We start from the raw sequence: 18016 nt of genomic DNA, 5'->3' as shown, positions 1-18016 counted from the left end.
GTGTACATATTTGTATAATAAATATTATTAAATTATTTATATCAGAATTATATCTGCAATCGTATTTAGAACCCATATTGGTCAACTTCTAATTATAAATGTACATAAAGGATCACATTTAATGCATATAGGTCGTAAGTCCATATTGGCAGTGTACAACAAATGTTTTGAGACATTCCAGTTTTGTTACTGTATTTTTATTTAATTTATATTAGACTCTGTAGTGAAAAAGGATGCCATTCAAAAGGAGCATTAAACCATAGAAACTCGTTTTTTAAGAATGAACAAGAGGTTGGTAGCCAAGAGAAGAGACCAATGCAATATTCAATTATACGGTATATACTGCACATCTCATGATGACCTCTGACACACAGACACAGATGGTTTTTGCAAGATGTCCTGATGATTATTGCTGCTTACATTGTGGCCACTGCATTACAATAGGCAAAATGCAATTGTATTGGAATTGGACACTAGCCCTCAACAATGTTTAACAGGTTTTTCATCAAAATGCATTAACAATCAAACATTTATACAGTGAATATATATTCATATATTTATATCATATAAATAAAATATCATATAATATCAGAGGGTATACAAGGTAATAAAGAATTGCCACTTATAAAAAAGGATCCTGTCAAATATAAAAAAGAAAGGTGAAGAGAAAACTGCATAATCATACAAAGAAATTGTGCCATTGCCACTCTATTATCTGTGACTACACATAACAATATAAAACCTCTAAAATAAAGTGGTTATACATTTAAAAATAGACCACTACTGTAATGTCAATACCATTTTGTTTCCACTGAGTAGTGTAAACAATGACACTATAGGGGAGGATGTGATAGGCTCAAACAACTAAATGAAGTGGATGGCTTTTTCTGTCAATCATTTTGTGTTACACCCAGATGTTTCTAAGATTCAGTGGTACTGACGTTACACACAGATTTGAACATCTATAGTTTTTTTAATTAGTCTCATCCCATAAAGTATCCATCCATATGAAAACTAAACCTTGCAGTATATATATATATATATATTTTCTTTATACTATACATAAAAAATAATTAGTGCTAGTACAGGTTTCTTGAATGGGCAGGGTTGGAGTGTGATTGACTGCCCCCGTAGCCAGTCAGCATGCTGGGAGTGTACTGTACTTTCAGAAAACCACATATAATTGGAGAGAAGTTGAGCCATGGAGACAATGATGGACAGATCCACCAGTGGAAGAGCATAAAGGGAGGAAAGAAAAAAGTCAATATTTAGAAATAAAATATTAATCAATGCATAATCTACATCACATAAATTGTGCAGTACTCTTTCTATACGGCAGTTGTTGTCTCACAATTACATATAAAGTCAATTGACCCTGTGCTAAGCTCCACCCCTTTGGTTACTGTAGCTCACTCAGACAAGCTTCAGGAGATTTCCACGAACAGCATGATTTGCAGCAAAATGTGCTTATAAGGAGTAAAATTGAATCGATTCTTACGTGGTCTGGAATGAAATATGTCAATCTGCCGTTTTTCTATAAAGAAATTATTAAATTGTGCAGTAACACAAAAATGAAAAAACAGGATTTCCATAGATAATATGCCCATGACAAGAGTTGCTAAGGGAGGATTGGCCAGTAAAATATTTAAGGCAGGGCTTAGCAAAGGGACAATTGGTCTGGGCCTCGTTTTCCAGAAGCATCGCAAGCCTAAGTAGATCGTAGAATCCATTTTATGATTCATCTTAGTTTTGCGGCCCATTTCTCAAAAGCATCGTAACTTAAGTAGTACTTGAAAATGCTCGTAGATTAACGAGTGCTCTGGAGTAATCGTACAGCGCTAAGAGCATCGCTAGGACACAGGACTTTTGCAGACACCTGCAGGAAAATCGTGAAATTACACTTCATACAATATAAATACCTATAGCTACACTTTATGCTAATTTAATATCAGTATAAATACGTTTTATTTTATTATTATTTTTTATTACAAGGCTAATAATAATAATAATAATAATAAAATACAGAAAATGGTTTGTCAATATTGGATGAACAGATAATTTAATAAGTAAACTAATAAAGTTATTTGTCGACTAGTTGGTAACAACATATTGGTGGCATGATTGTTGCAAAGAACTGTAAAAAGTACAATCAGAGAGGGAAGGAAAAAGTCAATAACTTGCTGCTGTGTATGAAAATCGTCAGTAAAGTATATTGGCTACTCATCCTCGTGTCTTCTTCCACTCTGACACCTAAGGGCGCTTTTGCCCGAGCCACGTGTTGTGTAGTACCACACGTTGTGTAGCATTGCTGGTGAATATCCCTAAAGCGCAGCTTCCACACGTCTCCTTATTTTGCGCTCCGCTATAACATGGTGAACCTTGTTACATTCAATTATGATTGGAGGCAGGTGTGGGTGATCAGTATGCAGGGGAGTGAGAGGGTTGAGTGAAAGTGGCAGGCGGGTCAGGTGGATCCGTGACAATGGACAGCGTCTCCCTTAAGTAGCATTTAAAGTGCATCCTCAAACGTTTATGCTAAGTGCAGTTTTGGGAAAATTTACGAACGTTCGTAAAATCACTGGTAGAAAACGATATTAACCGCTAAGATCAATCGTTATTGGGAAACGAGGCCTTGATCATTTAGTCTGTTAGAATCTCAACAATATGAATCATGAATATGCCACAGCAATAATGTCACAAAGACAAGGGAACTCACTGAGGGGGGTGGGGACTGCCTGTCACTCAAAGGCAGGTTCTCATAACCAGGGTTGCCATTGGAGGAAACGTTTGGAGTCCTGCATAGAGAAAGAGAGAGGTGTAGAGAGGAACAGGGTGAATTGGACAAGGGAGGGAAAAGGAAGCAGACAGAACAGTGACATGCAAACAACAAGGGAAGCACAGAGAGAGCAGGGAAGGACCCAAGGTAGGATCCCGGGTGGAAACGGAAAGAGAAAAGGTGGAAGAGTATTAGAGAGATGTGACATTTTCACTTTAAGAATCTTTTGATATTTGTAATAAAGAATTTGCACTAATGTAAGAGGACAGAGTCTGATTTCTAAATAAAGAAGGAATACCAGGAAACATGGTGCATTTATGTCAAGCCAGAATATCCATAACTTAGAGTTTCCGATTCATAAAACTGCTCACATCTTAGTCAAACTTGTTATGACAGCCAACTTGACTGTAATTACAAAATGTTAAAAGAACAAATGGTTAAAAGTGGTTTACACAAATTTCTGTTTGATATGATATTTTATTAGAGCCACTGTAACATGGTGCCCTGTCTTTGTTTTTAAAGGGGTCATGACATGCCTTTTTTATTATTTTAATACGTTCCAAAAAACATATTCGTAAAACATGACCATTTTCCACCCTCATTTTGAGCCTTTGTCAGTAACAGCTCGGTTTTGGTGCTGCTTCTCCTTTAAGACTTGAAAGCTAATGTCTGCAACGGTTTATCGTGGGACAATATATCACGGTTCCAAAATGTGGCAATGTGTATCGTGGAGATTTTTTTAAATTATATTTTTTACTTATTTTCATGACTTTTCTATCTATACAAGCTTAATTGGTTTTGCCTTTATTTGAACATGCCAGCACGCTTATGTCACAAGAAAGGCTGCATGAACTGGATCACCTCATGGACGTGCATTAGAGAGCGACTGGAAGCAAACAATTATAGTGAAAAGGATTTAAATATTGATCTGTTTCTCACCAAAGCGATCATATCACTTTAGGAGACTAATTTAAACACTGGAGTGGAATGGATTAATTTTACTCCGATGGTCTGATAGCTTTAAAATGTTGATCACCATCCACTTGCATTGTATCGACCTTTTAAATGGATAGTGCACCCAAGCCCTGTAAGTACATACAATGCAAGTGAATAGTGATCAGACCTTTGTAGCTCCAAAAGTAATCCATAAAACTGAGTTTTAATCCATATCTTCAGAAGCAATATAACAGGTGTGGGTGAGAAACAGAACAATATTTCATTTTTTTTATTCTAAATCTCCAGATGTGAAAGTGAAACTAAACAGGCACCACATGTGACTTTCAGATGTAAAATTGAAAGTGGAGATTTAGGGTAAAAAAAAGTACTTACATTTTGTTTCTCACCCATTTAACCACTGGAGTCTTGTAAATTACTTCTATGTTTCCTTAATGTGATTTTTGGAGCTACAAAGTTCTGATCACCATTCACTTGCATTGTGTTGAACTACAGAGCTGAGATATTCTTCTATAAGTCTTTGTTTGTGTTCTGCAGAAGAAAGAAATTCATACACATCTGGGATGACACGAGGGTGAGTAGATGATTAGAGAATTTTCATTTTTGGGTGAATTATCCCTTTAAGAATGAAGAAAGCAATCCCAAGAACAATGGCATAATAAAATTGACAATCTAATAGAAATATGTATTCACTGCCTTTAACCGCTACCTTTAGCTTCTGTTATATTTGTCCTTTTTACATGATTGTCAAGTTTACAATTTATAATAACGTGTTCAACAAAGACTTGAATGCTTTTTACAAGTCGGAATCTCATAATTTCGATCATTCCAACAAGACTTGAACTTACCAAATGACCCATTATTCCTATTAACATCTGTTTTAATGCATATGGAAATGTTATGAATAAAGTAGAAATGTGTTCTACTATTATGGAAATAGCACATATACATTCAGAACAATTAATAACAGAATATTGTTTTACAAAAAAAAGGGTAAGGGAGAAAGAAATAGCAAGAGAGATTGCAATAGATTTGAAAACAGTGATGCAGTCTGGACAGCATGATTTTGATGGTGGACAGAAATTTTGGAGGGGACAGGACTTTACCTATATTGTGCATCATCTCTGATGGGTGGATCTGTCTGTCTTGGAATGACGGACAGACCAATAGACAGACACACAGACAGACAGAACTCAGGACTCATGTCTGTTTTGTTTTGCTTTTTTGCCTAGATTGTGTTTGACATATACACCTGTCTGTGTGTCTGTCTGTGCATGTATGTGTTTGTGTTTGTCTGTCTGTCTGTGTGCTCCATCTAACACCTACCTGTCTACCTCTGTGTTTGCCTGCCTATGCATGACACAACTGTGTTGCCGTGTATATAAGCCTACTTGTGAATATTTTATGTGTTTGTGCAATGACCATTCATAACATAATCTCCATGCTTAGCTGCACAAGCAAGGAACTTGTTGCTGTGAGTTTCTGCTAATGTCTAAAACATTCAGGAATATCTAAGGAGTAATTATGATCTAGAGTGTAAATTTAGATTTTCCATAAAGTCTGTGAAAAAGTGCTGTCATGCATTTGACGTTCTGCTGTTGAACTATGTGTGGGTGATCTACACAACCTCATTATATTAGACGGTAGGGTCATTCTGTCTGTCTGTCTGTGTGTCTGTTACTCACGGTAACGGAGGCGCGCTAGAAAAGGGGAAGTCCAGCCGGCCCCCTGGTAACTATAGAAGGGGGGCAAGGCCCCTTGCTGGGAGCCCGAGGCCATCTGTCTACGTGCCTGATGAGAAGTGAAGGGGTCCTCGCTCTCGCTGTCTGAGTCTTCGTACTCCTCTGAATCTCTGTGGCATTCACGAAGAATTATGGAACAAAAAAACAAATAAGTGTCATGAAAAAGTTAGTAATGTTAGCGCATTTGCAAAACAAAGGCATTAAAGACATTTACTGAAAAATCACAAATGAATATGGGTCTTAAAGGGATAGTTCACTAAAAATGAAAATTCTTTTTTCAATTTACTCACCTTTATGTTGTTCCAAACCTGTATGACCTTCTTCTGTGGGGCACAAAAGCAGATGTTAGGCAGATGTTAGCCTCAGTCACCATTCACTTTCATTGCATCCTTTTTTCCATACAACGAAAGTAAAAGTCTAATGAAAGTGAATAATGATTGATGCTGTTATGCAGCCTTACATCTCCTATTGTTTTCCATGCACGAAAGAAAGTCAAACAGGTTTGGAACAACATGAGGGTTAGTAAATGATGATAGAATGTTCATTCTTGGTTAAATTATTCCTTTAACTATACATCTAGATATTGTCAAATAAAAGAAAATAATCCGAGTCAAGTAGGTAATCCTTTAATCTGTCTCGACTCTCTCTTCCTCTTTATCATTTCAGTAATATATGCATTTGTCATCTACTGTTTGTGCAAATGGAGTCTTAACACGGTTTTACTGCAACATACACTACGGCTAACTCCGTTACTTAAAAAATTAGATTTGCAAACATCATGCTCTTCAAGTGAGTGTACCAAGTCAGGCTGAATCAATAGTAAGTGACTGAGCTTATAAAAGGTTCTGAAATAATGGAAATGGCAGCATTAATACCATATCCAGATAAAAGGAGTTAAGTGCATTTAAGCACTAATGCCTTAATGGAGATCATATTTCTCATTTGTGCATTGCTGATGAGAGCAGTTGCCAGCATTTACTGTTACCATTGGTCCATTTGTGCCAAACCGTACTCAAGTTGAGTCAACCTAGACCGAGCAGCCCGCCTCCATTAAATTTTTGGCCGCATTTGTGTTTGCATTTGGTGAGGATGCTGGAATTATGTAACTTGATTCACATTCAAATACCGCAAACACCAAGGTTCCTGGCTAATATGACTTTCTATTTATGAAGTTACAGACACATCATAGATTAAATTGCAATTGACATATATGTTCAGCTGGCATAGGTACCGTGTGCACTCATCAGTCTTGGGTCATTCTGAAAGAATGACAATTTCTGTTGACGTTTCCCTGCTTATGAAAAATGAGCATATAAAGCAACATGCATTCTCTTTATTCTCAAAAATATACAGAGGCCTAGAAAATATTTGGACACTTGTTTGAACTAGATATTCCCAGAACTTCACTCTTGGAGCCATTTTTGCATTATATTTAGCAAAACCAATGATATTAAAATGAACTGGAGTAAAGGTGGTTTGTAGTGGATATATAAATTAAGTTAGCTTCCAGTTCACACAGGTGTCCTAACAGAGTAACCATTCATCACATTAACTATTGACAAACAGAAAGTGTTCAAATGTATCAATTGAAACCTAACAAACATATTTTTGTCAAATGTTATGATTGTAAAGTGTGCTTGTGCTGTATTTCCTTAAAATAAATTCTACTTGCTTTAATATTTTGTTATCTATTGCAATGACAATTATAAATCTTTTAAATGTGAGAAGATGTCCAAGTACTTTTTGGGGCCACAATGTGTGTAATTTTTCTTTTAACAACAAATAAATGTAGATTTAATACTTACAGTATAACATGACATGTAGAATATCTATATTTACCTCAAGTACAGCACTACTTTCTTATGAAGCTCACCTGTTAAAAATCTTGACACTGTCCTCAAAGCAATTACGGGTATAATAATAACCAGAAATGCCATCTGTGAAAACAACAGCAGATGGGATGATTGTAAGGTGTGGAGGCATGAAGTGCACCTAACCTGTGGAAGCTCCTCCAGGCTCCAGGGAGGGAGCAAAGAATGGCTGTGAATGCCAAAGCGGACAGAAAGGAATACAGGGAAAGATAGAGCAACCCCTCCATCCCATCAAAGCACAGACCTTTCAGAGAGTCAACATAATCCTAAGAGCGAAAGACATGAAGGGGGAAGGCAGAGCAGATAGAGACAGTTTGCTTTAAAGAGGTCATGACATGCCTTTTTTAAATTATTGTAATATGTTCCTTGATGTTCATTATAATATTAGTAATGTTTTTTGCAAAAAATAGTTGTAAAACAAAATTTCTTTCCACCCTCATTCTTTCCCTCTGTCAGAAATGGTTTTGGTGCTGCTTCTCCTTTAAGACTTGACAGTTAACACTGTTCTGACTGTCTCTCTGCTCTTGACTGACCTGCTCTCTACTTGCCATCTCACTGCTCACCGCTAGTGGGCGGGGCTACAGAGATGATAAGGTAAAATAGCTGTTGATGTGTTGTTGTGAAGGCGGACAGATGCAAATGTAGGAAGTAGAGAATGAGTCATTTTGATAGCTTAGTTTTAACAAATGCTCATTTTGCAGGGAGAAGGAAGTTTTGAGTTCTGAAAATTACATTATGTTTTTATAGTACAATTAACACTTGAAGGTCAAAAGATCAAGGAACATTTGATTCCTCATGTCATGACCACTTTAAAATACGATATATAGCTCACCAATCTTAAGCAAGGAGTAATAATCTCACTCACAGTGAGGCAGAGGTGGAAAATATGTTGCTATGGTTACCTTGTTCAGCCCTCGGCAGTTGAGAAGTGCAACCAGCTGGTGGAAGTTACCCTCAGTGGCATTGAGTGTCTGCTGTACCTCCCTGAGTGACTTCTAAAAGGGAAAATATTTATGCTGCAATCCACTCAACTGTTTGGCTATTATTTATCTTACCATGCAGTGGCAGCAATATTGTGGCACTGATGGCAATGAAAGCAATGTTTACATACCTCTGCCTTTGGAAACCGTGGCAGGGCGTCTCTCTCCAGAGTGGAAAGGTGGGAGTGAATGCTGGACAGCGCTCTCTGTGACTGGGTCAGTAGCTTTTGCCAGTTTAACAAACAGAATTATTTGCTGATTTCACTGAACTACTAATTTTACCAACTAAAACCTGTAATTGTGACTGTTTTTAATACACTCTCTTGCCTCAAGTGTAATATTTGTTATTTCTTTTCAATTAACGGTGCCGTAAGCAATGTTAGCCATTGTGGAATTTCCAACAAAGCCTTCTGATTGGCTAAACAAAGAATAGTCTAAAAGAAAATAGAGACAGGTGTGACATTTTAGGAAACCTGATACAAGGATATTTTGGCATGAGTGCCATTCTATAAAAAATTGCTTGCAGCACCTTTAAAGGAAGAAACTGGGTTCAATAGAAGTTAAAGGAATAGTTCACCAAAAATTCTCTCATTATTCACTTACCCTGATACCATCCCAGTTCTGTATGACTGTCTTTCTTCAACAGAACACAAATTATGATTTTGTTTTTAAAATGTTGAATCTCTTTAGGTCTTAATAATGCATGTAAATGGGTGCCATCAGCCTGCTGTCTGTTTGACTGTCCAAAAGGCATATTTAGGCAGCATGCATGTAATCCACACGACTCAATTCGATCAGTTAATGTCTTCTGTAACAAATCGATAGGTTGGTGTAAGAAACAAATAGATAATTAAAACATTTTAACTTTAAATCGTTATGACCTAACTCTCGTGTGACGTTTGTTCTTCTGTTGTGTAGAAAGTGCACACTTCCGACTTCTCGCATGAATGTCCCATTGCGCTTATGTCACTGATGTGTCAACTGCTGGCAGGAAGCAATTCTTTCAAGTTAATAAAATTGTAATTATCTGATTTGTTTATGATTTGTTACAGAAGACATTAATTGATCAACTCTTGTTACTTGTATGCTGCCTAACTATGCCAACAGACAGCAGCCTGATGGCACCCATTTACTTACATTTACTTCAACAGTTTCCTAAAAATCTCAATTTGTTTTCTGCTGAAGACATTCAAACACATCTGGGATGGCATCAGGGTAAAATAATAATCAGAGAATTTTCATGATTACCACAAAAATTCATTCCGAATTGTCACTCTTTTCTTAAAAAAAAACAAACAAAAAAGAGCAAAAATCGAGGTTATAGTGAGGCACTTACAATGGAAGTCAATGTGTCCAATTGTTAGAGGGTTTAAAAGGCAGAAATGTGAAGCATACAATTTTATAAAAGCAATTACATAAATTTGACTGTTAAATCTCATGGATTATTTGAGCTGTAAAGTTTTTAAATTGTAATTTTTACAATCATTTTAGGGTTTTAGAGTTTGTTGACAATACAGTACATCATCCTGGAAACAAGGTGCCTCACTGTCACCTCGATTTTTGATACTTTTTTAAAGAAAAGGAGGGTCAAGTCAAAATAAATTTCTGTGGTTATCAATATTATACCGCAAATGCTGTTGATTAAGTTTAACTTGTATTGAACCCAGAATATTCCTTTAATAAGAATATTCCTTAAATAAGGAATATTCACAGTATTTAAGACATCATGTTCCTTTCTTCAATCACCAATGTTCCCCAAAAACTGTGCCATTCTAGATCTTAATAAAATATTGATTACAAAGTTATAATCCTATTTATTCTATACATCCCCACTGTGACATAAAAGGCATTGCTTATTAATCTTAATCTGTGCTTTGTGGCCATATATTTAGGGAATTTTGCCTTGTTATTGGCAATCATAATAATCTTGATGACATCACTGTCTGCAGTATCACGTAAAAAGATTATGCACCTGTTGAAAGGGGCTGTTCATTCTTCTGTTGCAGGTCAGATAGTAGTCCAGGATTTCTAGTAAGAGAGAAGAGAGATAGAGTGGGAAGACTGTGTGTGCATCAGAGACAAAGACCGATAGATTGTGTGATAAAAAGCTACACGGCACCTGTGCTTGTCTTAGAGTTGAAGTGAGTGGAGTTAAGGACAAATGACTTTGGGTCGAAGCAAAAATCACTCAGGGCCTGAGAGAAGGAAAGAGAGAGAAAGACTGAAGCACAGAGAGCAAGAATAAGTCAATATAGCAGAGCGATATTAACACTGTGGTACAGTGACCAGGCCCGGTTCTACGGGGTGCGAATTGAACCTTAGAGCACCCTCAATTGCAGACCAGAAATATTAATCTTCTCTCTTTTATGCTTAATGGCTGATGTGGCCCCTGAACCAAAACAATTGCACACCTCTGCTCAATTGAATATGTAAGTCTAATACTGTAAATTGGCAAGCAGATTTCCCAGCAGTTTGTGAACACACAATTGCTGCATCAAAATGTATAAACGTGTATGATTGTGCAAATCAGTATTTCCTAATCTGCAGGCACAGCATTTTGTTGTCATTTTCAAGGACAGATCATGTGAAAAAACCAAAGCAATAAATATTTTGTACATAAAAACTGTTATTTACGTTGTTTTAGTAGCATTTAAACATGATTTAATATATTTAAAAATGCGTAATTACGATATATCTCCATTTTATACAGAGCACCCCCACAATTTTCAGAAGCACCCTCAGTGATTTTGATCTGGAGCCGGGCCTGACATTGACCAAGTGACCTACTTCCATCAGTCTCTCTGTCCCACCGCTCTCACTTCTATTGATCTACAGTATTCACTGACACATATAAAAATCACCAGCATTTGTTTCTAATCCCTCACTGACACCTGTAACCAGTTCTTTCCTATTGTTCCAGTTTTTCCATCCCTGTTCATTGTCTGTCTCTCTTACACACTCCCTCTTTCTCATGCAATGTGGGTAATTAATCAAAGTGAACAGTATTATCAAGTGTTTCAAGAGGGTAATTTAGGGAGAAAGAGAGATGAGAGAAAGAGTGAGTGAGTATGTATGTACGCATGCATGTGTGTGCGAACATGTTAAAAAGGAAAGCAATTGTTCTTGTTAGTTGCTTTTGGACAATGAAACTCTTGTTTTAAGAGCCAGAAACTGCCATCTCTTCCTGTCACTACATTCCTCTTTCTTTCTTTCTTTCTTTCTTCCTGTTGTTTTATCCAATTAAAATGTCTAAGCATCCTTAAAAATATACTTTTACCTGATAAACAAAACTACATAAAATATTAAGGCTTCTTTTCAGACAATATAATAAGTTAAATTATAAAGCAAATGTTTCTTATTCTATTAATAAATTATTGTTCTTAGTTTTAAAATGTTGTGAAGTTTATGCAAAATAAGAAAAATAAACTCAATCAAGATTTATTCTTTCAAGTCTTTGTTAACTTACACAATGTAAATTAAAGGGATAGTTCACCCCAAAATTAAAATTCTCTCATTATTTACTCACCCTCATGATATCCCAGGTGCTTATGTTCTTCAGCAGAACACATTTTAAGAAAAACATAAAAATATCTTAGCTCAGTAGGCTGCAAGTGCAAGAGAATGGAGATTTCTCTTTTGAAGATCCAGAAATCACAGACAGCATAAACGTCGTCCATACCACACCATCAGTTAAATGAATGTCTTCTAAAGCGACACGTTCGCTTCTGGTGTGAAAAATATATTTTTTACTTAACTCTAAATCATGCTTCAGGTCAGCAGCGGTATGTGTGTGACATAATCGCATTAGCATTTTTAAACGCACGAGAACAGATGCACCTGCGTAACAGACAGAAGAGCAGCTATGTTTACAAGTTGGAGGAGAAACGCTGTACAGTAGCTTGGTTGGTTTTGGTTTAGATCTGTATTTATCTGTTTCTTTATTCACAATGGTGTGTTTGTGTGCTTATCCTGGATATCTCAACCGAGTGGAGAATGTGAGATTACATCTGTATCCATGGCAACGCGAATATGTCACTTGAGAGACCACTTGAACTCCACCCACTTGTGAAGCATTGGAATATAGTTAAAAAGTACTTAAATATTGATACTTTTCAAACCAAAAGCAATCATGCCACTTTAGAAGACATTCATTTAACCTCATTAATTAATAACGATGACATTTATGCTGACTGTCTGTGATTTGTGGAGCTACAAAAGAGAAAGTTTTTTCTATTTTTCTTCAAATGTGTTCTAGTGAAGAAAGAAAGTCATACACACCAGGGATATCATGAGAGAATTTTCATTTTTGGGTGAACTATCCCTTTAATGTGTCTTGTTTTAAGGTTGTTTAGATATTTTTACTGGAATTAAAGATAAAATACTGATTACATCTGAACAAGTACACTTGATCAGTCTTTCTTTCTTTCATTCGTTCATGGCTGATATTGCTCTCTGAAACACTTTCAGCATCACTCTCTCTCTTCTGTTTCTATTCCTATTGCTCTTAAGAACTCTTATGCTCATCTTCAACTGAGCATTAATTAAAAAAGTTTTTTTTTTTTTTTTTACGTCGTAAGCGGTGTGCGAGGAAGCAAAAGCGCAGCAAGAGGGCGGGGGTCCATGCTAGGATAAAAACAAACCCTAGCCGGCCGGCTCTCCCATCTGTCCTGCTCTCAAATGTTTGCTCCCTGGACAATAAACTGGACTACATCCGACTCCAGCAGCCTACGCAGCGTGAGCTTAGAGACTGCCGCGTCTTTGTTTTCACAGAGACGTGGCTCAGCGACAGAGTTCCGGATGCCGCCATTCATCTAGACGGTCTCACCTCATTTCGTGCCGACAGAAATGCAGCTTTGTGCGGTAAGACTCGCGGTGGTGGCTTGTGTGTTTACATCAACACGGAATGGTGCAATAACTCTATGCTAGTCTCTAGTTACTGCTCATCGCTGGTGGAGCTTGTGACTGTTAGATGTAGACCTTTTTACTTACCACGGGAATTCACCACTGTTATTATAACCAGAGTTTACATTCCCCCCAGCGCTAACGCTAAGGAAGCACTCTGTGAACTGTAAGGGGCTATGAGCGAACTGCAGAACGCTCACCCTGACGGACTGTTTATTGTCGCCGGAGATTTCAACCATGCAAATCTCAAGACAGTGCTCCCTAAATTCCATCAGTATGTGGACTTTGCAACGAGAGGGGCAAACACACTTGATCTTGTTTAAACAAACATCCCAGGCGCGTACCGGGCGGAGCCCCGCCCCCACCTCGGCTACTCAGACCACATCTCTGTTATGTTAATTCCAGCATACAGACCGCTCATCAGATGCACAAAACCGATCCAGAAGCAGGTGAAAACCTGGCAAGCAGGAGCCATCCCTGCTCTTCAGGACTGTTTTGAGTGTACTGACTGGCACATGTTCAGGGAGGCTGCAACATATTGCGACTGTACCTACTTGGGAGGAATACACTGCATCAGTGACCAGCTACATCAGCAAGCGCATTGATGATGTCACCTTCTGCAAGACCATCACCACACACTCCAACCAGAAGCCGTGGATGACTGCGGATGTGCGTGCGCTTCTGAGGACCTGAGGCTGTCTTAAGAATAGCGAGGGCCAAACTGCCATCAGAGAGGCAAAGCGCGCACACGCCCAGAGAATCCACAGTCACTTCCAGGACAGCGGCGACACGTGGCGCATGTGGCAGGGCATCCAGGCCATCATCAACTATAGGACAACATCAGTTGCCTGTGACAAAGATGCCTCCATCCCAGATGCGCTGAACGACTTCTACTCTCGGTTTGAGGAGTGGTAGCCACCCCTCCTCCCAACGACCAGGTGCTCTGTCTTACCACGGCTGATGTGAGGAAAACTCTATGTAGAGTCAACCCACGGAAGGCTGCTGGACCAGATAACATTCCTGGCACAGTGCCCAGAGGATGTGCAGACCAGCTGGCAGATGTTCTTACCGACATCTTCAACATCTCTCTGAGCAGCGCCGTCGTTCCAACGTGCTTCAAGGCACCCCACCACCGTCCCCATGCCAAGGAAGTCTTCAGTGTCCTGCCTCAACGACTACCGTCCCGTTGCACTCACACCCATCATCATGAAGTGCTTCGAGAGGCTTGTCATGAGGCACATTAAGACCCAGCTGCCCCCCTCACTAGACCCACTGCAGTTCGCGTATCGTCCAAACCGTTCAACGCCATCGCCACCACCCTCCATCTGGCCCTCACCCACCTAGATATAAAGGACTCATACGTTCGAATGCTGTTCATAGACTTCAGCTCAGCATTCAACAAAATCATTCCTCAGCCCCTGATTGGAAAGCTGAACCTGCTGGGCCTGGACACCTCCCTCTGCAACTGGATCCTGGACTTCCTGACTGGAAGAGGTACCGAAGCATTCGGGCCCTTACGGCCAGACTGTGTAACAGCTTCTTCCCCCAAGCCATCAGACTCCCAATACTCAGAGACTGGACTGACACACACACACACACGTGTCCTGAGTTGCACTTTAATTATTGTTACTTTATACCTGGCTGCTACCTCAATAACTGCTACAGTATCTCACAAAAGTGAGTACACCCCTCACATTTTTGTAAATATTTGGTTATATCTTTTCATGTGACAACACTGAAGACATAACACTTTGCTACAATGTAAAGTAGTGAGTGTACAGCTTGTATAACAGTATAAATTTGCTGTCCCCTCAAAATAACTCAACACACAGCCATTAATGTCTAAACCGCTGGCAACAAAAGTGAGTACACCCCTAAGTGAAAATGTCCAAATTGGGCCCAAAGTGTCAATATTTTGTGCGGCGACCATTATTTTCCAGCACTGCTTTAACCCTCTTTGGCATGGAGTTCACCAGAGCTTCACAGGTTGCCACTGGAGTCCTCTTCCACTCCTCCATGATGACATCACGGAGCTGGTGGATGTTAGAGACCTTGTGCTCCTCCACCTTCCATTTAAGGATGCCCCACAGATGCTCAATAGGGTTTAGGTCTGGAGACATGCTTGGCCAGTCCATCACCTTCATCCTCAGCTTCTTTAGCAAGGCAGTGGTCGTCTTGGAGGTGTGTTTGGGGTCGTTATTATACTGGAATAATGCCCTGCGGCCCAGTCTCCGAAGGGAGGGGATCATGCTCTGCTTCAGTATGTCACAGTACATGTTGGCATTCATGGTTCCCTCAATGAACTGTAGCTCCCCAGTGCCAGCAGCACTCATGCAGCCCCAGACAACTCCCACCACCATGCTTGACTTGTCTTTGTACTCCTCACCTGGTTTCCGCCACACAAGCTTGACATCATCTGAACCAAATAAGTTTATCTTGGTCTCATCAGACCGCAGGACATGGTTCCAGTAATCCATGTCCTTAGTCTGCTTGTCTTCAGCAAACTGTTTGTGGGCTTTCTTGTGCATCATCTTTAGGAGAGGCTTCCTTCTGGGACGACAGCCATGCAGACCAATTTGATGCAGTGTGCGGCGTATGGTCTGAACACTGACAGGCTGGCCCCCCACCCCTTCAACCTCTGCAGCAATGCTGGCAGCACTCATACGTCTATTTCCCAAAGACAACCTCTGGATATGACACTGAGCACGTGCACTCAACTTCTTTGGTCGACCGTGGCGAGGCCTGTTCTGAGTGGAACCTGTCCTGTTAAACCGCTGTATGGTCTTGGCCACCGTGCTGCAGCTCAGTGTCAGGGTCTTGGCAATCTTCTTATAGCCTAGGCCATCTTTATGTAGAGCAACAATTCTTTTTTTCAGATCCTCAGAGAGTTCTTTGCCATGAGGTGCCATGTTGAACTTCCTGTGACCAGTATGAGGGAGTGTGAGAGCGATGACACCAAATTTAACACACTTGCTCCCCATTCACACCTGAGACCTTGTAACACTAATGAGTCACATGACACCGGGGAGGGAAAATGGCTAATTGGGCCCAATTTGGACATTTTCACTTAGGGGTGTATTCACTTTTGTTGCCAGCGGTTTAGACATTAATGGCTGTGTGTTGAGTTATTTTGAGGGGACAGCAAATTTACACTGATATACAAGCTGTACACTCACTACTTTACATTGTAGCAAACTGTCATTTATTCAGTGTTATATAATCAAATATTAACAAAAATGTGAGGGGTGTACTCACTTTTGTGAGATACTGTATGTGCATAGAACACTATCCCATAGTATGTTATGTTTATATTTAGCATTTTTAGAAACTGTCATCTTTTTGCACTACTGTGTACTGGACGGCGCTGCACTGTCTCTCACTGTGCCTATTGTCCTGTTAATTTTTAGTAATTTATTGTACTGTCCCGTACTTTTTGCACACGTTTGCATGTGCACTTTATATAGGTATGTTATTTAGTTTGTGTAGTCTCATGTGGTCCCTATGTTGTTTTATGTAGCACCATGGTCCTGGAGGAATGTTGTCTCGTTTCACTGTGTACTGTACTAACTGTATATGGTTGAATGGCAATAAAAAACACTTGACACACACACACGCGCGCACACACATGCACACATAAACACACGCACACACACACACACACACACACTGTTTTCGTGCCTTTTTGGGATTGTGCCATGAGGTCCCAGAAAGGACAACCCCTTTTAGTTAAAACAGATGCAAAAACACACTCTGTTTACCCCTCTCTCTTTCTTTCATAAGCACACAATAAGTGACTTCATCTTGGCTGATCTGACTTTTTAAAACTTCTGACGGGCTAAACATTGCCTGAAAACTTACCACTACAGTGGCTGTCTCCAGACCGAGAGAACCCCAACTCAGAAACAGAGCCAACCAGGCCAGCACTGTCATCCTGCAAACACACACACACACACACACACACACACACACACACACACACACACACACACACATTATCACCACCTGCCTCTGTGCATCTGCGGGTGTCAGCAAGCAAAAATAAAACTAATCATAGAAACCAAAACTTAAAATGAGATCTATAAAACATCTCCATTGCTTCTCCTAGGCAACAATGAGATTCAATGGTGAGCAAAGGGAGACTTTTCCTTAAGTTTCCTGCTTCTCAGATGTTTTTCATGAGAAAAAGACCACAGTACTCTCACATACAGTAATGTCTCCACTAGAGTTTCAGAAGAGCTCTCACTGTGTCGATTATTATTTCTCTGAAATCATTTTAGGAGAAAGATCTGAGACAAAGTTGATAGTGAAATGAGCTAAAGAGCAACGTCTGGGACATAACATTTTCTTTAGGTACCGTTTTTCTCTTAGGGATCATATCCTGAAATACATATAATAGATAATAAAAACATTGTTGTAAACATTTTTGTTCCTTGTAAACAATTATGTCTCTACATTAAGCAACGAATGCTGTGCCCATATCAGATGAAAAAGTGAGTGTTACTTACAGGATAAGTAGCCAGCGGGCCTGTTTGGCCAAACCGAGCAGAATAAAGAAACACACCACCAGATCCAACAAAAGTAGCAGCACATACGACAGCCACCTAAACAATAAATATAGCACACTCTCAAAATATCTGGTATAAATGGATTGTAAGGAACAAAGAGATAGTGGAAAATGGCCATGAAAAACTACACTATAATTTCTGGTAAAAGAAACCTTGATGAACACTTTAAGAGGACTTTAGGGAAAAATGTAAATGCCACAAAAGTATAGACAATAGCTCCTTTAAG

At 39.2% G+C, this 18016-nt stretch overlaps 1 protein-coding gene across 1 annotated transcript in view; it reads right to left on the bottom strand.

The window, feature by feature from the left end:
- Positions 1-187: 187 nt before the first annotated feature.
- LOC127657510 (protein tweety homolog 1-like) overlaps positions 188-18016 on the bottom strand; it is a 35882-nt gene continuing 18053 nt past the window's right edge. The window contains 11 exon segments of the mRNA XM_052146323.1: positions 188-1157; positions 2717-2795; positions 5416-5443; positions 5446-5582; positions 7470-7609; positions 8246-8338; positions 8455-8547; positions 10296-10351; positions 10443-10518; positions 17084-17156; positions 17731-17826. Of these exon segments, the coding sequence (XP_052002283.1) occupies positions 1080-1157; positions 2717-2795; positions 5416-5443; positions 5446-5582; positions 7470-7609; positions 8246-8338; positions 8455-8547; positions 10296-10351; positions 10443-10518; positions 17084-17156; positions 17731-17826 (949 nt within the window). The 3' untranslated portion in view covers positions 188-1079.

This window comes from Xyrauchen texanus, chromosome 17 (assembly GCF_025860055.1).
Source record: "Xyrauchen texanus isolate HMW12.3.18 chromosome 17, RBS_HiC_50CHRs, whole genome shotgun sequence".
In the NCBI taxonomy this organism is placed as follows: domain Eukaryota; kingdom Metazoa; phylum Chordata; class Actinopteri; order Cypriniformes; family Catostomidae; genus Xyrauchen; species Xyrauchen texanus.
This window is presented reverse-complemented; position numbering and strand designations above follow the sequence as displayed.